General features: G+C 34.9%; 1 protein-coding gene across 1 annotated transcript; it reads right to left on the bottom strand.

Annotated features, from left to right (window-relative positions):
• Window positions 1–129: 129 nt before the first annotated feature.
• Window positions 130–26,466, bottom strand: LOC121194719 (probable pleckstrin homology domain-containing family N member 1). Its single transcript, XM_041057721.1, has 11 exons — window positions 25,928–26,466; window positions 23,553–23,652; window positions 22,162–22,308; window positions 4,283–4,369; window positions 4,031–4,118; window positions 3,802–3,938; window positions 3,546–3,692; window positions 2,085–2,168; window positions 1,711–1,786; window positions 1,505–1,581; window positions 130–814 (listed from the first exon to the last, which is right to left on the bottom strand). Exons 1-11 carry the CDS (start codon window positions 26,020–26,022, stop codon window positions 683–685), a joined length of 1,170 nt encoding a protein of 389 aa, XP_040913655.1. The 5' UTR covers window positions 26,023–26,466; the 3' UTR covers window positions 130–682.
• Window positions 26,467–26,706: the final 240 nt, after the last annotated feature.

Genomic DNA, 26,706 nt, shown 5'->3' with positions numbered 1-26,706 from the left:
ATGGCTTCATGTATAAAGAGTAGAAAATGGTTCCTTTACTTTTTTGACAGTAATTTATATGAAAAAGAGATGTAACAGATATTATGACATTCCATAGCTATAAACTTTGCAGTCAGAGTAATTTCTAATACCACAATGAATATAAATACTGTAATACACTGGATGTTTACTGGATTTCTCCACTCTACTGTAAATGTTTAACCACTGAAATAAAAACAGATACTTCCATTTTATGTTATGTTGAAATAATGATTTTTTTCAAACTCTGTACATTAGAATTTATAAACAGTTTATTTTTGAAAAGGTAAACTGTTATGCCCATGTCTGTATGTACAGTTTGTTCATTTCTAAGTTGCTTTTGAAACCTTTACATGCTCTACATACTCTACATCTAACATTTCTCCAGCTGTGATCTGCTCTTAAATTAGGTCATGGCCTTGTTTCTGTTTGTCCCCACATGAAAGAGGACTGTGAGTATCTTTTCAGCCACTCAGAGTGACGAAATCACCCAAATACATCAAAATTAGGGTGAGAATGTTTCAGACTGTCAGTTCTGTCTCTGCTGTACTTCCATTTTGTGGCACAATTAGACACAAGAGTAATATGTACATGCTATCTACACAGTTATTTTTAGATTTGTAATTACAGTGAAATTTAAAGCTTTTCCACGTTCTGGAAACATTCAGCTACGTCCATTGATGTGACACTGTTCGGCAGGTATCATCGGTTCCCGGGGCTCCTTCCTGCTCCTATGCAGCTTTGGCATGATTGGAGGTGCAGCTTGACTCACAGTAGTGTGGCTGCTTCTGTCTGGCTGCAGATCAAAGACAAAAACCTTGTTGATGCACAGTGGCTTCATAATTAAGGTTATTAGACTTCACCTTGGCACACATGAATGTTTTTTGCAAACACAACTTCAGAAAGTATTTTTTCACCGAATCAAGAAATGGGTCAAAATGGACAAAAAAAAAAAAAAAAAAAAATCAACTAAAGTAAGCTCTTGATCTCAAACAAGTTTGAACAAGTTAATTTTCATACCAAACCAAACCAAACCAGTGGCTGCCTAGGAGCTAGGAAAACTGCAGGATGTGTTACCTACTCTTGAATCTAAAACCTGCTTTGACTAAGCTTTTGGCTACTGTGGAGCAGCATAAACAAGCTGCAAACAAAACAAAACGATGAGCTGAAAGATGCTGAAACGCTCTGTGGCTGCTTGCTTATAGCAGCTTCAAATCTTAGCTTTTTTTTCCTGTGAAATGCTGGATAATATCTAAAAAACAGTCAAACAATTGACAACAAAAAAAAAAAAACTAAATCTGAAAAATAAAAATCTGGTTGACCTGCTCACAGCAAATAATGTGTTCATATGTCAGATGTTGTGTTTTTATGGTGTTCTGCTGCCCATTTAATGCAGCTTTAAACATTATTGAATCAGTTGTGTATATCTTGTGTATGTTCAGTTCAAAGGACCATAGCAGCAGTCTAATATATTCTTCAATCTAACCTGTTGTAATTGGAAAATCCAGTTCTGATAATCCTCCAGGCAGGTACAAGAGACCTGCAGGGGCTCCACCAGCTCACCTAAAACAAAACAGTGATTATAAGAAATGACTGTGATCATCACTGCAGGTAGTTTTGCTATAATCCAATTTTACTTCTAGCTAAAAAAAAAAAAAAAAGTTTTCTTTCTTTCATGTTTGTACAGTATACCTATCAGCTCAAACTCCAGTCGTCCAGAAAATGCTGACTGCTCCACTGCTCTGATGCCTTGTCGAGGCAGCCTGCCCTGTTAGAGAGGACACAGAGAAAAAAGAAATTCTGAAAATTGTGCAGGAATTTTCTCCTTTATAAAATCATTAAAATTATTGTAAAGTAAGTATTTAATTTTAGCTGCTGACTGAAATACGTTTACTGATGTTGCAGGCGGCAGGTTTGAGTTACAAAATGTTCCACCCTTGCTATATGTCATGTGTCATGTGTCAAAAGAACAAGCGCTGTGCAATGACTACCTGGACACGTAGTTATACCACAGCGATGGAGGAGGTATTATTATGGATTTTTCCCATAGAGTCATTTTACACTACCTCATATCTTATGTTCAGCTGTTTTTCAACTGACAGCAGCAGGATGTCGTGAGGGAAGAGAACCATCAGTCTTTCTTGGGGTCCCTGAGAGGACAAAACCACAGTTACTGCCATCTTTTCAACCCAGCTAATGCCATTGACACAGTACTGTGACACTTGATATTCTCTGCTTATGGATATTTATGATATTCAACATATGTACATGTATTACAACTTGCATCTTACTTTTGTAACTTTGTCCATCATTCTTATTAGCATTGATAACAACAACAACAATAATAATAATAATGATAATTATAATAAGTCAGAGGGGGCAAGAATTACAAGAAGTCAGATGATCAGACAGACTGTAAACAAATTCCTACGTTAGCAAAAATTCTTCAGAAATAAAAACAAAAGTGAACACTTAGAGTTTTTAAGCAGCGCAGTTATTACCAGCATTTCTGCTGCACTCAGTTTCAGTTTTACCCCTAAACAAAGTGGTTTAGATTAACTGATACTGTTATCTTACCATGTGTTTGATCGTCACGCATGTTTTTGTTTTTTTTGCCCCATCACACTTACATGACCGATAAGACACAAGTTGTAATAAATCTGAATTATCCTTTAATATAATTAAATCACTTCCGTGTTGAAACTAGTACAGTTGTCATAACAAATAATTATATAATGAGAATCTTTACGGTGCATGCCATATTGTGGGGCAGTAGATCAGATTTCAGAGGAAACTTGTTTGGCACGAAATATCTCAGTTTATTAAGATACAATCTCATTTCAACAGAAAGGAAATTTGCATGTGGTTCTGATTTCTTACACAAAAGGAAGAAGGATTCTTGTAATTGGTATATCATTTAGTATAATGTGGTTAGTATGAAAGGCCAGAAAGGACATGAGTTAAAAAAAATAATAATAATAATTTATGTGGAGCCTGACACTAAAAGTTTCTGCCAAATGATCTGATCTGTGTAAATTAGTATCATTAGTTACCAGGTCAGTTAAGGAGAACCATGAAGAGTGTCAGCAGCAGGTTGGCAGATGTGTTTAGTTTTGGTGTTTTTGGTTTGTTGTTTTTTTTTCCCCATGACTTCATATTGCTGTTGTGGTTCTGCTTTGTTTACATATCTGAATAGAATTGACATTCACTGCATCTTAACCTCTGTGTAATACAATGTTAATGCAGTGTAAAATAAAAAGTGGAAATGAACAGTGGAACAGATTTTTCCTGTCAAACCACATGTTCTTCTCTTAGTCATAATCACTGTACATGAAGTTATTACTTCATGTACAGTGATATACAGTGATGTACAGTACAGTACTGTGCATACAACTGGTTGTTTCTTACTGTACTAACATGTTTGTGTACTATAATGTGTAATGTGTGTAGTACTATTTACTTTTTGACTCTGTGAAGTAATACTGTAGAGCAGATTATTAACACTGAGTGAGAGAAAGATTGATTACCTGTCTCTGTGAGTTGATTATATGGACAGGAGATATGTATCCTGGCTGACCCATGTGCTGTATGGGCGAGCCCTCCCACTGCCATATCGGTGCTTGTAGTAGGTATTGAAGCAGTTCTTCTCTTTTCCAGCGCACATCACATGGTAACTGGGGGAGAAACATGAACAATTTATTAACCAGGCTGTTTGTTTTTTTTTTTTTTTTTTTTTTTTTTTGGCCTTTATGGTTATAACCAGAAATAAAAGAGTTAATTTACTAGATAGGAGAGGGCGCAGAGAGAGGGACTCATGGGTTTTGTCATTGATTTAAATCTCCTGTCTTCTATTTGCTGCTTCCATTTCTGTAGCTCTGCAGCACTGGAACATATGAACACCTTGGAATCCACCATTGGACCTGGATGAAAGAGGGAACAACATAAATCACGCTCAGTATTTTACACTGTGTTGCCATGTCTTAGCTGAACTTGGTAATTTCCACTGATTCACCGCTAATCTCAAACATGTGTGGTGAATGTGACGTGTCAGGGTCCACGGAGGCAGCTTGGAAGGTAAGTCCAGAAAGGGGGAGGATGCCCTGTGAGATAAGAGAAGACAAAGCAATGCTGCTGAGAATGAACAGACTGTGAGTTTTCGCTTTTTGTTTGCATCCTGTGTTCAAACATAAAACCATTGTTTTCCTAGTTTTATTTCGCATTTCTGAACGATTATCATTTTAAAGTTATATTCCCCACAGAATACCTCATAGATCAAGTCTTGTCGTAAGTGGTCCAGAGAGAGGATGAGCAGGTGAAATGAGAACAACACCAGGAAGTGTTCGCTGGTTTCCTGCAGAGACAAATATAATGCAGCATTTAAACCTGACTTCATGAACTCACAGTCTGGAAACAGTTTGTCTTCTTGTGTTCACAACAATGAAACTAAGCTGTGTTACTATTTTTCAACAAAAAGATGTCACACAGACGTTTGTCTTTTAATCTTCACTTTGTTGAGCTGTATGGAGCCCAACAGCTAGATCACTTTTACAACCAACAAACCATTAAAATTATGGCCCCCTAGCAGGGGCAGGCTGGGGCTGAAATTCAGCCCGGGAGCTTGGTTTGGAGAGGCCTTTTATCCGATCGCACAAAGGACGCAAGTGGAGCTGTGATTTTAACATGAATACTTTATTTGCAATATGAAAACAATCTAATAATATACATGATATACAGTCAGTAGAGTGTACTAAAGTAAGCTACATATGCTCACACATACTATGCATACTCAAACAATATGTTTGTTTAAGAATTAAAACTACTGTATGTGTGTGTGCAGAGAACAGAGGCAAAAAGACTGGCAAATCTGTTACATTTCTGCTTTATTTGGTAGCATGAAAACATGGAAAAGAAGCTGCTTTGTGTGTTCCTTATATGTAGTTTTGGTCAAATAAAAGTGTGTGTGTGTGTGGCTTCTTTCTTAATTTACCCTGCTCATTCTTCTTGTTTTCTTTTGACAGTTTGACGACTGAGCCAATCACATTTCAGTAGAAACAGAGATCAGCTCAAATTAGGAGGGGCCGCTTGTATCCCCCCTTAATGTACAAAATATTAGTCTGACCCAGTCCAGCGGTACGGAATCATCCCAGTCTAAAGTTACGTTCTAGTGATGGGAATACTGGCTCTTTTTAGAGAACCGGCTCTTTTGACTCGGCTAACTAAAAATGGCTGGCTCATTCTGCTCCCAAGCGGCTCTTCAGATTGTTTTGTTGAATAAATTAAATTACATTTTGAGACCATGACTATGACTTTTTTTGGCAAATTTTGATGCCTTATTATACTATGTCGTTTTTTATGACATTTTGAGGCCTTACTAAAGTATGACTTTTTTTGGCATATTTTGACGTTATACCACAGTATGTCGTTTTTTATGACATTTTGAGGCCTTACTAAAGTATGACTTTTTTTGGCATATTTTGACGTCATACTATACTATGTCGTTTTTTATGACATTTTGAGGCCTTACTAAAGTATGACTTTTTTTGGCAAATTTTGATGTCATACCGCGGTATGTCGTTTTTTATGACATTTTGAGGCCTTACAAAAGTATGACTTTTTTGGCAAATTTTGACATCATACCACGGTATGTCATTTTTTATGACATTTTGAGGCCTTATTAAAGTATGACTTTTTTTGGCAAATTTTGACGTCATACTATACTATGACGTTTTTTATGACATTTTGAGGCCTTACTAAAGTATGACTTTTTTGGCAAATTTTGATGCCTTACTATACTATGACGTTTTTTATGGCATTTTGAGGCCTTACAAAAGTATGACTTTTTTTGGCAAATTTTGACAACATACATAACATGTCGTTTTTTATGACATTTTGAGGCCTTACTAAAGTATGACTTTTTTTGGCATATTTTGACGTCATACTATACTATGTCGTTTTTTATGACATTTTGAGGCCTTACAAAAGTATGATTTTTTTTTTGGGCATATTTTGACGTCATACTATACTATGTCGTTTTTTATGACATTTTGAGGCCTTACAAAAGTATGACTTTTTTTGGCAAATTTTGACGTCATACCGCGGTATGTCGTTTTTTATGACATTTTGAGGCCTTACTGAAATATGATTTTTTCTGGCATATTTTGACGTCATACTATACTATGTCGTTTTTTATGACATTTTGAGGCCTTACTAAAGTATGACTTTTTTTGGCAAATTTTGACGTATGTCGTTTTTTTATGACATTTTGAGGCCTTACTAAAGTATGACTTTTTTTGGCATATTTTGATGCCTTACTATACTATGACGTTTTTTATGACATTTTGAGGCCTTACAAAAGTATGACTTTTTTTGGCAAATTTTGACGTCATACCGCGGTATGTCGTTTTTTATGACATTTTGAGGCCTTACTGACGTATGATTTTTTCTGGCATATTTTGACGTCATACTATACTATGTCGTTTTTTATGACATTTTGAGGCCTTACTAAAGTATGACTTTTCTTGGCAAATTTTGACGTATGTCGTTTTTTTATGACATTTTGAGGCCTTACTAAAGTATGACTTTTTTTGGCATATTTTGATGCCTTACTATACTATGACGTTTTTTATGACATTTTGAGGCCTTACAAAAGTATGACTTTTTTTGGCATATTTTGACGTCATACTATACTATGACGTTTTTTATGACATTTTGAGGCCTTACTAAAGTATGACTTTTTTTGGCATATTTTGATGCCTTACTATACTATGACGTTTTTTATGACATTTTGAGGCCTTACAAAAGTATGACTTTTTTTGGCAAATTTTGACGTCATACCGCGGTATGTCGTTTTTTATGACATTTTGAGGCCTTACTAAAGTATGACTTTTTTTGGCATATTTTGATGCCTTACTATACTATGACGTTTTTTATGACATTTTGAGGCCTTGCAAAACTGTGACTTTTTTTGGCAAATTTTGACGTCATACTATACTATGTCGTTTTTTATGACATTTTGAGGCCTTACAAAAGTATGACTTTTTTTGGCAAATTTTGACTTCATACCGCGGTATGTCGTTTTTTATGACATTTTGAGGCCTTACTAAAGTATGACTTTTTTTGGCATATTTTGACGTCATACTATACTATGTCGTTTTTTATGACATTTTTAGGCCTTACTAAAGTATGACTTTTTTTGGCAAATTTTGACGTATGTCGTTTTTTATGACATTTTGAGGCCTTACAAAAGTATGTTTTTTTTGGCATATTTTGATGCCTTACTATACTATGACATTTTTTATGACATTTTGAGGCCTTACAAAAGTATGACTTTTTTTGGCAAATTTTGACGTCATACCGCGGTATGTCGTTTTTTATGACATTTTGAGGCCTTACTGACGTATGATTTTTTCTGGCATATTTTAACGTCATACTATACTATGACGTTTTTTATGACATTTTGAGGCCTTACAAAAGTCTGACTTTTTTTGGCAAAATTTGACGTCATACCGCGGTATGTCGTTTTTTATGACATTTTGAGGTCTTACAAAAGTATGATTTTTTTTGGCATATTTTGACGTCATACTATACTATGACGTTTTTTATGACATTTTGAGGCCTTACTAAAGTATGACTTTTTTTGGCATATTTTGACGTCATATCGCGGTATGTCGTTTTTTATGACATTTTGAGGCCTTACAAAAGTATGACTTTTTTGGCATATTTTGATGCCTTACTATACTATGTCGTTTTTTATGACATTTTGAGGCCTTACTAAAGTATGACTTTTTTTGGCAAAGTTTGACGTCATACCGCGGTAAGTCGTTTTTTATGACATTTTGAGGCCTTACTAAAGTATGACTTTTTTTGGCATATTTTGATGCCTTACTATACTATGACGTTTTTTATGACATTTTGAGGCCTTACAAAAGTATGACTTTTTTTGGCAAATTTTGACGTCATACCGCGGTATGTCGTTTTTTATGACATTTTGAGGCCTTACTAAAGTATGACTTTTTTTGGCATATTTTGATGCCTTACTATACTATGACGTTTTTTATGACATTTTGAGGCCTTGCAAAACTGTGACTTTTTTTGGCAAATTTTGACGTCATACCGCGGTATGTCGTTTTTTATGACATTTTGAGGCCTTACTAAAGTATGACTTTTTTTGGCATATTTTGACGTCATACTATACTATGTCGTTTTTTATGACATTTTTAGGCCTTACTAAAGTATGACTTTTTTTGGCAAATTTTGACGTATGTCGTTTTTTATGACATTTTGAGGCCTTACAAAAGTATGATTTTTTTTGGCATATTTTGATGCCTTACTATACTATGACATTTTTTATGACATTTTGAGGCCTTACAAAAGTATGACTTTTTTTGGCAAATTTTGACGTCATACCGCGGTATGTCGTTTTTTATGACATTTTGAGGCCTTACTAAAGTATGACTTTTTTTGGCATATTTTGATGCCTTACTATACTATGACGTTTTTTATGACATTTTGAGGCCTTACAAAACTATGACTTTTTTTGGCAAATTTTGACGTCATATCGCGGTATGTCGTTTTTTATGACATTTTGAGGCTTTACTAAAGTATGACTTTTTTTGGCAAATTTTGATGTCATACTATACTATGTGGTTTTTTATGACATTTTGAGGCCTTACTAAAGTATGACTTTTTTTGGCAAATTTTGACGTCATACCGCGGTAAGTCGTTTTTTATGACATTTTGAGGCCTTACTAAAGTATGACTTTTTTTGGCATATTTTGATGCCTTACTATACTATGTGGTTTTTTATGACATTTTTAGGCCTTACTAAAGTATGACTTTTTTGGCAAATTTTGACGTCATACCGCAGTAAGTCGTTTTTTATGACATTTTGAGGCCTTATTAAAGTATGACTTTTTTGGCAAATTTTGACATCATACCGCGGTATGTCGTTTTTTATGACATTTTGAGGCCTTACTAAAGTATGACTTTTTTTGGCATATTTTGATGCCTTACTATACTATGACGTTTTTTATGACATTTTGAGGCCTTACAAAAGTATGACTTTTTTTGGCAAATTTTGACGTCATACCGCGGTATGTCGTTTTTTATGACATTTTGAGGCCTTACTGACGTATGATTTTTTCTGGCATATTTTAACGTCATACTATACTATGACGTTTTTTATGACATTTTGAGGCCTTACAAAAGTCTGACTTTTTTTGGCAAAATTTGACGTCATACCGCGGTATGTCGTTTTTTATGACATTTTGAGGTCTTACAAAAGTATGATTTTTTTTGGCATATTTTGACGTCATACTATACTATGACGTTTTTTATGACATTTTGAGGCCTTACTAAAGTATGACTTTTTTTGGCATATTTTGACGTCATATCGCGGTATGTCGTTTTTTATGACATTTTGAGGCCTTACAAAAGTATGACTTTTTTGGCATATTTTGATGCCTTACTATACTATGTCGTTTTTTATGACATTTTGAGGCCTTACTAAAGTATGACTTTTTTTGGCAAAGTTTGACGTCATACCGCGGTAAGTCGTTTTTTATGACATTTTGAGGCCTTACTAAAGTATGACTTTTTTTGGCATATTTTGATGCCTTACTATACTATGACGTTTTTTATGACATTTTGAGGCCTTACAAAAGTATGACTTTTTTTGGCAAATTTTGACGTCATACCGCGGTATGTCGTTTTTTATGACATTTTGAGGTCTTACTAAAGTATGACTTTTTTTGGAATATTTTGACGTCATACTATACTATGTCGTTTTTTATGACATTTTGAGGCCTTACTAAAGAATGACTTTTTTTTGGCAAATTTTGACGTCATACCGCGGTATGTCGTTTTTTATGACATTTTGAGGCCTTACAAAAGTATGATTTTTTTGGGCATATTTTGATGTCATACTATACTATGACGTTTTTTATGACATTTTGAGGCCTTACAAAAGTCTGACTTTTTTTGGCAAAATTTGACGTCATACCACGGTATGTCGTTTTTTATGACATTTTGAGGCCTTACTAAAGTATGACTTTTTTTGGCATATTTTGATGCCTTACTATACTATGACGTTTTTTATGACATTTTGAGGCCTTACAAAACTATGACTTTTTTTGGCAAATTTTGACGTCATATCGCGGTATGTCGTTTTTTATGACATTTTGAGGCCTTACTAAAGTATGACTTTTTTTGGCAAATTTTGATGTCATACTATAATATGACGTTTTTTATGACATTTTGAGGCCTTACTAAAGTATGACTTTTTTTGGCAAATTTTGACGTCATACCGCGGTATGTCGTTTTTTATGACATTTTGAGGTCTTACTAAAGTATGACTTTTTTTGGAATATTTTGACGTCATACTATACTATGTCGTTTTTTATGACATTTTGAGGCCTTACTAAAGAATGACTTTTTTTTGGCAAATTTTGACGTCATACCGCGGTATGTCGTTTTTTATGACATTTTGAGGCCTTACAAAAGTATGATTTTTTTGGGCATATTTTGATGTCATACTATACTATGACGTTTTTTATGACATTTTGAGGCCTTACAAAAGTCTGACTTTTTTTGGCAAAATTTGACGTCATACCGCGGTATGTCGTTTTTTATGACATTTTTAGGCCTTACAAAAGTATGATTTTTTTTGGCATATTTTGACGTCATACTATACTATGTGGTTTTTTATGACATTTTGAGGCCTTACAAAAGTATGATTTTTTTGGCAAATTTTGACGTCATACCGCGGTATGTCGTTTTTTATGACATTTTGAGGCCTTACTAAAGTATGACTTTTTTTGGCATCTTTTGACATCATACTATACTATGTCGTTTTTTATGACATTCTGAGGCCTTACTAAAGTATGACTTTTTTTGGCAAATTTTGACGTATGTCGTTTTTTATGACATTTTGAGGCCTTACAAAAGTATGATTTTTTTTGGCATATTTTGATGCCTTACTATACTATGACATTTTTTATGACATTTTGAGGCCTTACTAAAGTATGACTTTTTTTGGCAAATTTTGACGTCATACCGCGGTATGTCGTTTTTTATGACATTTTGAGGCCTTACTAAAGTATGACTTTTTTTGGCATATTTTGATGCCTTACTATACTATGACGTTTTTTATGACATTTTGAGGCCTTACAAAACTATGACTTTTTTTGGCAAATTTTGACGTCATATCGCGGTATGTCGTTTTTTATGACATTTTGAGGCCTTACTAAAGTATGACTTTTTTTGGCATATTTTGATGCCTTACTATACTATGACGTTTTTTATGACATTTTGAGGCCTTACAAAAGTATGACTTTTTTTGGCAAATTTTGACGTCATACCGCAGTAAGTCGTTTTTTATGACATTTTGAGGCCTTACTAAAGTATGACTTTTTATGGCATATTTTGACGTATGTTGTTTTTTATGACATTTTGAGGCCTTACTAAAGTATGACTTTTTTTAGCATATTTTGATGCCTTACTATACTATGACGTTTTTTATGACATTTTGAGGCCTTACAAAACTATGACTTTTTTTGGCAAATTTTGATGTCATACCGCGGTATGTCGTTTTTTATGACATTTTGAGGCCTTACTAAAGTATGACTTTTTTTGGCATATTTTGACGTCATACTATACTATGTCGTTTTTTATGACATTTTGAGGCCTTACTAAAGAATGACTTTTTTTTGGCAAATTTTGACGTCATACCGCGGTATGTCGTTTTTTATGACATTTTGAGGCCTTACAAAAGTATGACTTTTTTTGGCATATTTTGACGTCATACTATACTATGTGGTTTTTTATGACATTTTGAGGCCTTACTAAAGTATGACTTTTTTTGGCATATTTTGATGCCTTACTATACTATGACGTTTTTTATGACATTTTGAGGCCTTACAAAAGTATGACTTTTTTTGGCATATTTTGACGTCATACTATACTATGACGTTTTTTATGACATTTTGAGGCCTTACTAAAGTATGACTTTTTTGGCATATTTTGACGTCATACTATACTATGTCGTTTTTTATGACATTCTGAGGCCTTACTAAAGTATGACTTTTTTTGGCAAATTTTGATGCCTTACTATACTATGACGTTTTTTATGACATTTTGAGGCCTTACAAAAGTATGACTTTTTTTGGCATATTTTGACGTCATACTATACTATGACGTTTTTTATGACATTTTGAGGCCTTACTAAAGTATGACTTTTTTTGGCAAATTTTGACGTATGTCGTTTTTTATGACATTTTGAGGCCTTACAAAAGTATGATTTTTTTTGGCATATTTTGATGCCTTACTATACTATGACATTTTTTATGACATTTTGAGGCCTTACTAAAGTATGATTTTTTTTGGCAAATTTTGACGTCATACCGCGGTATGTCGTTTTTTTATGACATTTTGAGGCCTTACTAAAGTATGACTTTTTTTGGCATATTTTGATGCCTTACTATACTATGTGGTTTTTTATGACATTTTGAGGCCTTACAAAACTATGACTTTTTTTGGCAAATTTTGACGTCATATCGCGGTATGTCGTTTTTTATGACATTTTGAGGCCTTACTAAAGTATGACTTTTTTTGGCATATTTTGACGTCATACTATACTATGTCGTTTTTTATGACATTTTGAGGCCTTACTAAAGAATGACTTTTTTTTGGCAAATTTTGACGTCATACCGCGGTATGTCGTTTTTTATGACATTTTGAGGCCTTACAAAAGTATGACTTTTTTTGGCATATTTTGACGTCATACTATACTATGTGGTTTTTTATGACATTTTGAGGCCTTACAAAAGTATGACTTTTTTTGGCAAATTTTGACGTCATACCGCGGTATGTCGTTTTTTATGACATTTTGAGGCCTTACTAAAGTATGACTTTTTTTGGCATATTTTGACGTATGTTGTTTTTTATGACATTTTGAGGCCTTACTAAAGTATGACTTTTTTTTGGCATATTTTGATGCCTTACTATACTATGTTGTTTTTTATGACATTTTGAGGCCTTACAAAACTATGACTTTTTTTGGCAAATTTTGACGTCATATCATGGTAGGTCGTTTTTTATGACATTTTGAGGCCTTACAAAACTATGACTTTTTTTGGCAAATTTTGATGTCATACCGCGGTATGTCGTTTTTTATGACATTTTGAGGCCTTACTAAAGTATGACTTTTTTTGGCATATTTTGATGCCTTACTATACTATGACGTTTTTTATGACATTTTGAGGCCTTACAAAAGTATGACTTTTTTTGGCATATTTTGATGCCTTACTATACTATGTCGTTTTTTATGACATTTTGAGGCCTTACTAAAGTATGACTTTTTTTGGCAAATTTTGACGTCATGTATGTCGTTTTTTATGACATTTTGAGGACTTACAAAAGTATGACTTTTTTTGGCAAATTTTGACGTCATACCGCGGTATGTCGTTTTTTATGACATTTTGAGGCCTTACTAAAGTATGACTTTTTTTGGCATATTTTGATGCCTTACTATACTATGACGTTTTTTATGACATTTTGAGGCCTTACAAAAGTATGACTTTTTTTGGCAAATTTTGACGTCATACCGCGGTATGTCGTTTTTTATGACATTTTGAGGCCTTACTAAAGTATGACTTTTTTTGGCAAATTTTGACGTCATACTATACTATGTGGTTTTTTATGACATTTTTAGGCCTTACTAAAGTATGACTTTTTTGGCAAATTTTGACGTCATACCGTAGTAAGTCGTTTTTTATGACATTTTGAGGCCTTACTAAAGTATGACTTTTTTTAGCAAATTTTGATATCATACCGCGGTATGTCGTTTTTTATGACATTTTGAGGCCTTACTAAAGTATGACTTTTTTTGGCATATTTTGATGCCTTACTATACTATGACGTTTTTTATGACATTTTGAGGCTTTACAAAAGTATGACTTTTTTTGGCAAATTTTGACGTCATATCGCGGTATGTCGTTTTTTATGACATTTTGAGGCCTTACTAAAGTATGACTTTTTTTGGCATATTTTGACGTATGTTGTTTTTTATGACATTTTGAAGCCTTACTAAAGTATGACTTTTTTTGACATATTTTGATGCCTTACTATACTATGACGTTTTTTATGACATTTTGAGGCCTTACTAAAGTATGACTTTTTTGGCAAATTTTTACGTCATATCGCGGTATGTCGTTTTTTATGACATTTTGAGGCCTTACAAAAGTATGATTTTTTTTGGCAAATTTTGACGTCATACCGCGGTATGTCGTTTTTTATGACATTTTGAGGCCTTACTAAAGTATGACTTTTTTTGGCATATTTTGACGTCATACTATACTATGTGGTTTTTTATGACATTTTGAGGCCTTACTAAAGTATGACTTTTTTTGGCATATTTTGACGTCATACTATATTATGTCGTTTTTTATGACATTTTGAGGCTTTACAAAACTATGACTTTTTTTGGCAAATTTTGACGTCATATCGCGGTATGTCGTTTTTTTGACGTCATACTATACTATGTGGTTTTTTATGACATTTTGAGGCCTTACTAAAGTATGACTTTTTTTGGCATATTTTGATGCCTTACTATACTATGACGTTTTTTATGACATTTTGAGGCTTTACAAAACTATGACTTTTTTTGGCAAATTTTGACGTCATATCGCGGTATGTCGTTTTTTATGACATTTTGAGGCCTTAATAAAGTATGACTTTTTTTGGCATATTTTGACGTATGTTGTTTTTTATGACATTTTGAAGCCTTACTAAAGTATGACTTTTTTTGACATATTTTGATGCCTTACTATACTATGACGTTTTTTATGACATTTTGAGGCCTTACTAAAGTATGACTTTTTTTGGCAAATTTTGACGTCATACCGCGGTATGTCGTTTTTTATGACATTTTGAGGCCTTATTAAAGTATGACTTTTTTTGGCAAATTTTGACGTCATACTATACTATGACGTTTTTTATGACATTTTGAGGCCTTACTAAAGTATGACTTTTTTGGCATATTTTGATGCCTTACTATACTATGACGTTTTTTATGACATTTTGAGGCCTTGCAAAACTATGACTTTTTTGGCAAATTTTGACGTCATACCGCGGTATGTCGTTTTTTATGACATTTTGAGGCCTTACTAAAGTATGACTTTTTTTGGCATATTTTGACGTATGTTGTTTTTTATGACATTTTGAAGCCTTACTAAAGTATGACTTTTTTTGACATATTTTGATGCCTTACTATACTATGACGTTTTTTATGACATTTTGAGGCCTTACTAAAGTATGACTTTTTTTGGCATATTTTGATGCCTTACTATACTATGACGTTTTTTATGACATTTTGAGGCCTAACAAAAGTATGACTTTTTTTGGCAAAGTTTGACGTCATACTATACTATGTGGTTTTTTATGACATTTTGAGGCCTTACTAAAGTATGACTTTTTTTGGCATATTTTGACGTCATACTATACTATGACGTTTTTTATGACATTTTGAGGCCTTACTAAAGTATGACTTTTTTTGGCATATTTTGACGTCATACTATACTATGTCGTTTTTTATGACATTTTGAGGCCTTACTAAAGTATGACTTTTTTTGGCATATTTTGATGCCTTACTATACTATGACGTTTTTTATGACATTTTGAGGCCTTACTAAAGAATGACTTTTTTTGGCAAATTTTGACGTCATACTATGTCGTTTTTTATGACATTTTGAGGCCTTACTAAAGTATGACTTTTTTTGGCATATTTTGATGCCTTACTATACTATGACGTTTTTTATGACATTTTGAGGCCTTACAAAAGTATGACTTTTTTTGGCAAATTTTGACGTCATACCGCGGTATGTCGTTTTTTATGACATTTTGAGGCTTTACAAAAGTATGACTTTTTTTGGCAAATTTTGACGTCATACGTATGTCGTTTTTTATGACATTTTGAGGCCTTACTAAAGTATGACTTTTTTTGGCATATTTTGACGTCATACTATACTATGTGGTTTTTTATGACATTTTTAGGCCTTACTAAAGTATGACTTTTTTTGGCAAATTTTGACGTCATACCGCAGTAAGTCGTTTTTTATGACATTTTGAAGCCTTACTAAAGTATGACTTTTTTTGGCATATTTTGATGCCTTACTATACTATGACGTTTTTTATGACATTTTGAGGCCTTACAAAAGTATGACTTTTTTTGGCAAATTTTGACGTCATACTATACTATGTGGTTTTTTATGACATTTTTAGGCCTTACTAAAGTATGACTTTTTTGGCAAATTTTGACGTCATACCGCAGTAAGTCGTTTTTTATGACATTTTGAGGCCTTACTAAACTATGACTTTTTTTGGCAAATTTTGATATCATACCGCGGTATGTCGTTTTTTATGACATTTTGAGGCCTTACTAAAGTATGACTTTTTTTGGCATATTTTGATGCCTTACTATACTATGACGTTTTTTATGACATTTTGAGGCTTTACAAAACTATGACTTTTTTTGGCAAATTTTGACGTCATATCGCGGTATGTCGTTTTTTTATGACATTTTGAGGCCTTACTAAAGTATGACTTTTTTTGGCATATTTTGACGTATGTTGTTTTTTATGACATTTTGAAGCCTTACTAAAGTATGACTTTTTTTGACATATTTTGATGCCTTACTATACTATGACGTTTTTTATGACATTTTGAGGCCTTACTAAAGTATGACTTTTTTTGGCATATTTTGATGCCTTACTATACTATGACGTTTTTTATGACATTTTGAGGCCTAACAAAAGTATGACTTTTTTTGGCAAAGTTTGACGTCATACTATACTATGTGGTTTTTTATGACATTTTGAGGCCTTACTAAAGTATGACTTTTTTTGGCATATTTTGACGTCATACTATACTATGACGTTTTTTATGACATTTTGAGGCCTTACTAAAGTATGACTTTTTTTGGCATATTTTGACGTCATACTATACTATGTCGTTTTTTATGACATTTTGAGGCCTTACTAAAGTATGACTTTTTTTGGCATATTTTGATGCCTTACTATACTATGACGTTTTTTATGACATTTTGAGGCCTTACTAAAGAATGACTTTTTTTGGCAAATTTTGACGTCATACTATGTCGTTTTTTATGACATTTTGAGGCCTTACTAAAGTATGATTTTTTTTGGCATATTTTGACGTCATACTATACTATGACGTTTTTTATGACATTTTGAGGCCTTACTAAAGTATGACTTTTTTTGGCATATTTTGAGGCCTTACTATACTATGACGTTTTTTATGACATTTTGAGGCCTTACAAAAGTATGACTTTTTTTGGCATATTTTGACGTCATACTATACTATGTCGTTTTTTATGACATTCTGAGGCCTTACTAAAGTATGACTTTTTTTGGCATATCTTGACGTCATACTATACTATGTGGTTTTTTATGACATTTTGAGGCCTTACTAAAGTATGACTATTTTTGGCAAATTTTGACGTCATACTATACTATGACGTTTTTTATGACATTTTGAGGCCTTACTAAAGTATGACTTTTTTTGGCAAATTTTGACGTATGTCGTTTTTTATGACATTTTGAGTCCTTACTAAAGTATGACTTTTTTTGGCATATTTTGACGTCATACTATACTATGTCGTTTTTTATGACATTTTGAGGCCTTACTAAAGAATGATTTTTTTTGGCAAATTTTGACGTCATACTATACTATGTCGTTTTTTATGACATTTTGAGGCCTTACAAAAGTATGATTTTTTTTGGCATATTTTGACGTCATACTATACTATGTCGTTTTTTATGACATTTTGAGGCCTTACTAAAGTATGACTTTTTTTGGCATATTTTGACGTCATACCGCGGTATGTCGTTTTTTATGACATTTTGAGGCCTTACTAAAGTATGACTTTTTTTGGCATATTTTGACGTCATACCACGGTATGTCGTTTTTTATGACATTTTGAGGCCTTACTAAAGTATGACTTTTTTTGGCAAATTTTGACGTCATACTATACTATGACGTTTTTTATGACATTTTGAGGCCTAACAAAAGTATGACTTTTTTTGGCAAATTTTGACGTCATGTCAAATGTATGTCGTTTTTTATGACATTTTGAGGCCTTACTAAAGTATGATCTTTTTTGGCAAATTTTGACGTCATACCGCGGTATGTCGTTTTTTTATGACATTTTGAGGCCTTACTAAAGTATGACTTTTTTTGGCAAATTTTGACGTATGTCGTTTTTTATGACATTTTGAGGCCTTACTAAAGTATGACTTTTTTTGGCAAATTTTGACGTCATACTATACTATGACGTTTTTTATGACATTTTGAGGCCTTACAAAAGTATGATTTTTTTTGGCATATTTTGACGTCATACTATACTATGTGGTTTTTTATGACATTTTGAGGCCTTACAAAAGTATGACTTTTTTTGGCAAATTTTGACGTCATACCGCGGTATGTCGTTTTTTATGACATTTTGAGGCCTTACTAAAGTATGACTTTTTTTGGCAAATTTTGACGTCATACCGCGGTATGTCGTTTTTTATGACATTTTGAGGCCTTACTAAAGAATGACTTTTTTTTGCATATTTTGACGTCATACCGCGGTATGTCGTTTTTTATGACATTTTGAGGCCTTACTAAAGTATGACTTTTTTTGGCATATTTTGACGTCATACTATACTATGACGTTTTTTATGACATTTTGAGGCCTTACAAAAGTATGACTTTTTTTGGCAAATTTTGACGTATGTCGTTTTTTATGACATTTTGAGGCCTTACAAAAGTATGATTTTTTTTGGCATATTTTGATGCCTTACTATACTATGACATTTTTTATGACATTTTGAGGCCTTACAAAAGTATGACTTTTTTTGGCAAATTTTGACGTCATACCGCGGTATGTCGTTTTTTATGACATTTTGAGGCCTTACTGACGTATGATTTTTTCTGGCAAATTTTGACGTCATACCGCGGTATGTCGTTTTTTATGACATTTTGAGGCCTTACTAAAGTATGACTTTTTTTGGCAAATTTTGACGTCATACCGCGGTATGTCGTTTTTTATGACATTTTGAGGCCTTACTAAAGAATGACTTTTTTTGGCATATTTTGACGTCATACCGCGGTATGTCGTTTTTTATGACATTTTGAGGCCTTACTAAAGAATGACTTTTTTTGGCATATTTTGACGTCATACCGCGGTATGTCGTTTTTTATGACATTTTGAGGCCTAACTAAAGTATGACTTTTTTGGCAAATTTTGACGTCATACCACGGTATGTCGTTTTTTGTGACATTTTGAGGCCTCATTAAAGTATGACTTTTTTTGGCATATTTTGATGTCATACCGCGGTATGTCGTTTTTTATGACATTTTGAGGCCTTACTAAAGTATGATCTTTTTTGGCAAATTTTGACGTCATACCGCGGTATGTCGTTTTTTATGACATTTTGAGGCCTTACTAAAGTATGACTTTTTTTGGCAAATTTTGACGTATGTCGTTTTTTATGACATTTTGAGGCCTTACTAAAGTATGACTTTTTTTGGCATATTTTGACGTCATACTATACTATGATGTTTTTTATGACATTTTGAGGCCTTACTAAAGTATGACTTTTTTTGGCAAATTTTGACGTCATACCGCGGTATGTCGTTTTTTATGACATTTTGAGGCCTTACTAAAGTATGACTTTTTTTGGCAAATTTTGACGTATGTCGTTTTTTATGACATTTTGAGGCCTTACTAAAGTATGACTTTTTTTGGCAAATTTTGACGTATGTCCTTTTTTATGACATTTTGAGGCTTTACTAAAACATGACTTTTTTTCGCAAATTTTGATGTCGTGTCGTTTTTTATGACATTTTGAGGCCTTACTAAAACATGACTTTTTTTCGCAAATTTTGACGTCATACCGCGGTATGTCCTTTTTTATGACATTTTGAGGCCTTACTAAAGTATGACTTTTTTTGGCATATGTTGACATCATACCGCGGTATGTCGTTTTTTATGATATTTTGAAACCTTACTAAAGTATGACTTTTTTGGCAATTTTTGATGCCTTACTATACTATGACGTTTTTTATGACATTCTGAGGCCTTACTAAAGTATGACTTTTTTTGGCATATTTTGACGTCATACTATACTATGTGGTTTTTTATGACATTTTGAGGCCTTACAAAAGTATGACTTTTTTTGGCAAATTTTGACGTCATACCGCGGTATGTCGTTTTTTATGACATTTTGAGGCCTTACTAAAGTATGACTTTTTTTGGCAAATTTTGACGTCATACCGCGGTATGTCGTTTTTTATGACATTTTGAGGCCTTACTAAAGAATGACTTTTTTTGGCATATTTTGACGTCATACCGCGGTATGTCGTTTTTTATGACATTTTGAGGCCTAACTAAAGTATGACTTTTTTGGCAAATTTTGACGTCATACCACGGTATGTCGTTTTTTGTGACATTTTGAGGCCTCATTAAAGTATGACTTTTTTTGGCATATTTTGATGTCATACCGCGGTATGTCGTTTTTTATGACATTTTGAGGCCTTACTAAAGTATGACTTTTTTGGCAAATTTTGACGTCATACTATACTATGACGTTTTTTATGACATTTTGAGGCCTTACAAAAGTATGACTTTTTTTGGCAAATTTTGACGTCATACCGCGGTATGTCGTTTTTTATGACATTTTGAGGCCTTACTAAAGTATGATCTTTTTTGGCAAATTTTGACGTCATACCGCGGTATGTCGTTTTTTATGACATTTTGAGGCCTTACTAAAGTATGACTTTTTTTGGCAAATTTTGACGTATGTCGTTTTTTATGACATTTTGAGGCCTTACTAAAGTATGACTTTTTTTGGCATATTTTGACGTCATACTATACTATGATGTTTTTTATGACATTTTGAGGCCTTACTAAAGTATGACTTTTTTTGGCAAATTTTGACGTCATACCGCGGTTTGTCGTTTTTTATGACATTTTGAGGCCTTACTAAAGTATGACTTTTTTTGGCAAATTTTGACGTATGTCGTTTTTTATGACATTTTGAGGCCTTACTAAAGTATGACTTTTTTTGGCAAATTTTGACGTATGTCCTTTTTTATGACATTTTGAGGCTTTACTAAAACATGACTTTTTTTCGCAAATTTTGATGTCGTGTCGTTTTTTATGACATTTTGAGGCCTTACTAAAACATGACTTTTTTTCGCAAATTTTGACGTCATACCGCGGTATGTCCTTTTTTATGACATTTTGAGGCCTTACTAAAGTATGACTTTTTTTGGCATATGTTGACATCATACCGCGGTATGTCGTTTTTTATGATATTTTGAAACCTTACTAAAGTATGACTTTTTTGGCAATTTTTGATGCCTTACTATACTATGACGTTTTTTATGACATTCTGAGGCCTTACTAAAGTATGACTTTTTTTGGCATATTTTGAGGCCATACTAAAGTATGACTTTTTTTGGCCTATTTTGAAGCTTTACTATACTACTTCTTTTCCTGGTGTCACTCATTTTCTTAACTATACCTTTCTAATGCGTCGATGTTGTCTTTTCTCGTAGCTCCTGGCTCTCTATCTCTCTCCCCCTCCTGCTCTCCTGTTCATGTGCTACAGCTGCTGCGAGTGTAACTACTGCCCCTCTCCCCTCTACTCAGCGCAAACACACATTGATCAATCACGTGCGGCTTGAAGAAAAAAGTGAAAATGAAAAAAAAAAACGGCTCCCAATCAGCAGCCAGCTCCTGTTGTTCACTTCAAAGAGCCGGCTCTAAGAGCCGTTTCATTCATGACCGACACATCACTATTACGTTCCACTCTGTGCCAACTGCGGCTGCGAGGACAGGCTGTTGCGGTACACTGATGCTGCATTTTATGGAGTGAAAAAACGTTCAGACCCCCGCACGGGAACAGACCGGCCGTTCGCGAAACCTCCCGAACCTGCCGATGGTCAGCCCGCCCCTGCCCCCATATTTCTGGAGATTTTCCTGTGGTCTTCCACTGAAATCTGGACTGAGTGTAAGATAATGTATTGGAGGAGACTCATGTCATAACCCTGCTGACTCCCATCCATGCAGTGCCATGTTACCTGTGAGTAGCTGTTGTAGAGAGACACCAGGGAGGAGTGGATAATCTCTCCATACATGTGAGGAGGTTGGCCCTCCCACCCCCTGATTGGCTGCTGGGAGTAAATCCTATGGTGCAGCTCATCTCTGGTTCTGCCCCACAGCACCACCTACAGACACAAAACTCACTGTCAGCCCATAGCTGTTGATCGTTACCTGTTATGGATTTTGTAGTTTCGTTTTTTTTTCTCAAGATGATTACATGTGGACAATATTTTGTTCATATATTATGTTTAATAATGGTTCAACACTTATTTTTTTAGTAGAAAAGTTATGGAATCAATTATAATGTATATAAATGTGATTATTTATTATTAGAAATTAAATGTAATCAATCACATTTCATGAGATTGTTTGTTTGTGTGAAGAAAATACACTGTTTTCAGAATTATGCAAATGTAATTTTTTATATGAATATTTCAAGACATTATACACCATTATTTCCAGAACATACTGGAAATAATGGTGTATAAAGGTGAAGGAGTTGTCAAAAGTTTAAGCTCGAGTAATGAGAATGGTACTAAAGGGAAAGCCCCTGATCCATGCTTTCAGTTCTCTCTGGCACCAATTATGTATCACTAATAAGTCAATTATATGTCAGACTCAGAGGACTGTTGTATATTGTTTCTTCTGAAGTGCATTAAGTTGTGAAGGGCGACAGGTCAGTGGTCCACCCCACCACAAACACTTAAAGTTTTTATTTTAAATCATCGCAAAACACTGCCCCCATCAGTACTAATAGGTGCCCATATTCCACATTACAATGAGTCATGCATTACGCAGCAAACTGAACTGTTTCACTGTTGAAGTTGTTGTTTGAGCAAAATGTTGCACAACCATGTGCTATGTATAAATTTAAATCAGAATCGAGAACAGTTCGAGGTACAAGCTCATGTGGAATGGATTGGATGCTCCATATTTAGACAATTTCTCATTTAAGTGGAAAAAAGTGTGAAAACTCAAGTTTGTGTGGCAGTGTTTCCTCTCTCCTTTATTTCCTGTAAAGTTTGAATCACACCAAACCGGGAATGCAGCATCTCTCGCTTTTTGTCATGGAAATTCCAACAGTGTGTAAACAGAGTGTGTCTGGCCTCAACACAAATACCAGCACCGGGTGGAAACTGTTGATATTCATGTGAGGCACATCTCACCACACTCTGCTTGAACACCAGAAAGTGTTAAAAATCTTCACCCAAAGTGAGCTACATGCTGGGTTCCTACTGTGAAAAGTACCACTGAAGTTTCCATTTGTGTCTCTGTCACTGCCCTGTATAACACACAAACACACACAAACACAGACACAGACACACACACACACACACACACACACACACACACACACACACACGGTGACCTCTTGTTCCATGTGCCGTATTGAAGGGTAGTGCAGTGGCTGCTCATCTCTGCTGTTCCTCACTGACAGCTGAAGCCTGGTTTCTCCTGGACTCCACACCCTGAAGAAACACACACATGTACTGAAACATTTCACCAGACACCACTGTGACGTTTCAGCAGTGAATGCTGAAAGCACAGTGGCTCTGTGGTTTGTGCTGCGGTATTATTTTAGCACGGATATGGGTGCATGTTATGTGTGGGTATGTTCTGATGTCCACAGACACATGATTCAGGTCGACTAGAGACTCTAAACTGTGAAAACAATCATTATGAGTCCCTGTGTGTATGTATTTCCAAATGGTGCATGCTAAGACTGGCTGCAGACCTCAGTGAGCTTAAAAAAAAATAAGTAAAGAATAGAAGATATCACAATTTCATTGACTTGTCCTGACCCCCCGGCAGAAGCTAGACATAATCAGCTTACAGTAGTCACAGCGGAGACAGACCCACCTGCTGACCCCTTACCACCATATTTTGGAGCCGTTGTCCATTGCAGACATAAGCTTTGTCCCAGTTTCATGCCACATGCTATCTCTAAGCAGGTTTTTGAACATGTGCTGTCGAGGATTTACACATTCAGGAAAAGTGACAAAATCAGGCATCGTTAAAACAGACATGCACACAAAAAATGGTTAATTATTTAGTATAATGTAAACTTATGCTATTGCGCAATACAATTCACAAAGGAAGTACAGGAGCTAATCACAATAGATGATATGGCTCAAATCTAACAATTCAAATTTTGGAAAAATTTAGGTTTCGATCATTTTGTTTCATTTCGAGCTTGATTTCTGGCTCAGCATCTCTGGGAGTATCTAGAAGGAATTGTAAGGTGCCCTTTTGTCTCTTGAATCTCTTAAATTCTCCTTTGGACAGGCATCTTTTTCTGTTTGGGGGATCAGAGAGGAACACATTACCCACAGGACTCAAAATGAATCATCAATGGAATCATTTTCCACTCGTGTTGAAGCAGTTTTAAAGAGGGATCAGTCATATACTCTTGAATGATCTGGTGCATGTCATTGAGATTTATGGTAATTTGATTGTATCATTGTTTGTGTTTTCTTGTGGAGATTGTTTTTTTTGTCAAGGCTCCTCTGAAGACTAGAGGCTATAATTGCTGTGCTATGTGGCACTGATGCTACGTTCAGGACCCCATAAACATGGACTTAAAATGAATTAAAAAATTGAAACTAATTCTGGGTGGTGGTGACAACAGGTCTGAGATTTTGCTCTCTCCGTCAGAAGTTTTGCTACCAGTGACAAACCAAATTTACAGTTTGAATGACATGATGCCACTGATCACATTCATGCACAAATTTCATCATTTCCTGTAGGCACAAGTGTGTAAATTGTTTGCGCACTAACATTTACTATATATGGAACTGGACCTCAGTGATAGGTTTGAATCTACATTTGAGCGCAAACTTCACACACCTGATCAAGTGTATATCTATAAAACACAAAATATGTTTATGCAAAATATGTGTGGCATGTGGTCATAAGTAGTAATCATCAAACCGCCGCACATAAGGAGTGGTAGCTACTGTTGTGATTAGCCTCTGCTAATCCCCCAGCCTGAGAACCAATGGAGATTTGTACCGCTCTGACTCTGTATTAAACCCCACCATGCTGCAGCCATTGTCTTATAGTAATCTGCTAATCACATCAGTGCAGCATCACTGAGTTCCCAAGTTCATGTTGACCAAATAGGAGCCAATTAGTTTGCCTGCCTTGTTGTGGTGCTGGGCGGTGATGGATGGACATCATCTGAGTGTAAACTGTTGTTCTGCACATGTTTTCATGATGGTTTGAGGGTTTATACTTAAACCTTTTCCTCACTACAGAACCTGGAAGGTGTCAGAAAGCACATCCTGCTACTGTGCAAAAACAAGCACGTAGCATGTACATCCTGGTACCACTGAATGCTCTGCAGCTGTGAAAAGGGTTACAAAAGAGACTACCTCCTCTCGTGTTTTACATTTTCAGCTTCGAAACATGACACATTGAATGCCACAGAACACCACAGGGGTTGAAAGAGAAGCTGATAAAGGACAGTGCTCTTTTCACTTCACAGACAGTTACCGCTTCCTCCTCCAGAACTCACCCATACACAAAACCACATTTTAACATAGCTAAAAGATTCACTCCTTCTTAATCTATGATGAAAAGCACATGAAACATCACTTAATTCAGACTTTAGATTTAGTTCCATTATAATATTTTGTTCCAGCATCAAAGTTCTGTCATTAGTGTAAATTTCCTACCAGTACTTTTCTATTTTTAACCAGTTTTTTTCAGCTTTTTAACAGTGAATTTGTGTCCGTGTCTTACCCGAAATTGTCTCCAGGGATTTCCAGGAGCTCGATCTCATCAGGGCCTACCTCGTCCACTCCAGTATGCCTCTGGGTCACACTGCAGCATCCCATGATGGACAAGGAGTCTGTCCCTGTCAGTCTCGTCTCAGCTTCTAGTCCACACACTGAGCACCATCTGCCCAGGCACTCATCCCCAGCATGTGTGTGTGTGCCACACTAAAACCAAAAGAGATAACATAAAAACGGGGGCTGGTTGGGTCCAAAAGAGGATATTGTGCACTGGAGAAGAGGAGGGAGGTGAGGGGGGTGGGGGGCGGCTAAGCTCTAGTTCCCCCTTTTTTGCCAGCCTGTAGTGTGTATTTCCATTGAGCCCTAAGAATGAAAGAATGCTGCAGCTTTTGAAGAAGAATTGAAGATAAAAGTGAGAAGTTTGTGTCGAGTTGCAGCGTAGTAGCTGTTCCTTCCTTCCTGTCAGTTGGCTGTCTGCACACAGCTTCCTCAGTTTGATAATTTACTCTCTGAACTCACACAGGGAGCGTGCGGATGCTTCAGCATAACAAAGAAAAAAAAACGTCACTTGACCAGCTGCTTGCCTTTGAATGGCACGGCGGGCCAAGTGACGGTAGAAGAAAACTACGCCTCTTTTATGTCGATAAGTCAGGCTCTCTGATGCTCTGAGCCTCCTTCTTGAGAAACGTGGATGGAGCAAGCATCCTGTCAGGAGAGATGGGACAATGTCTGCCTGTGTTTACATGCATAGAGCCTGAATATGGACGGATAATTATGAGTTATGAA

The sequence above is a fragment of the Toxotes jaculatrix genome, chromosome 2 (assembly GCF_017976425.1).
Source record: "Toxotes jaculatrix isolate fToxJac2 chromosome 2, fToxJac2.pri, whole genome shotgun sequence".
NCBI lineage: Eukaryota > Metazoa > Chordata > Actinopteri > Toxotidae > Toxotes > Toxotes jaculatrix.
Note: the sequence above shows the minus strand (reverse complement) of the source record. Positions and strands in the feature narration are given on the sequence as shown.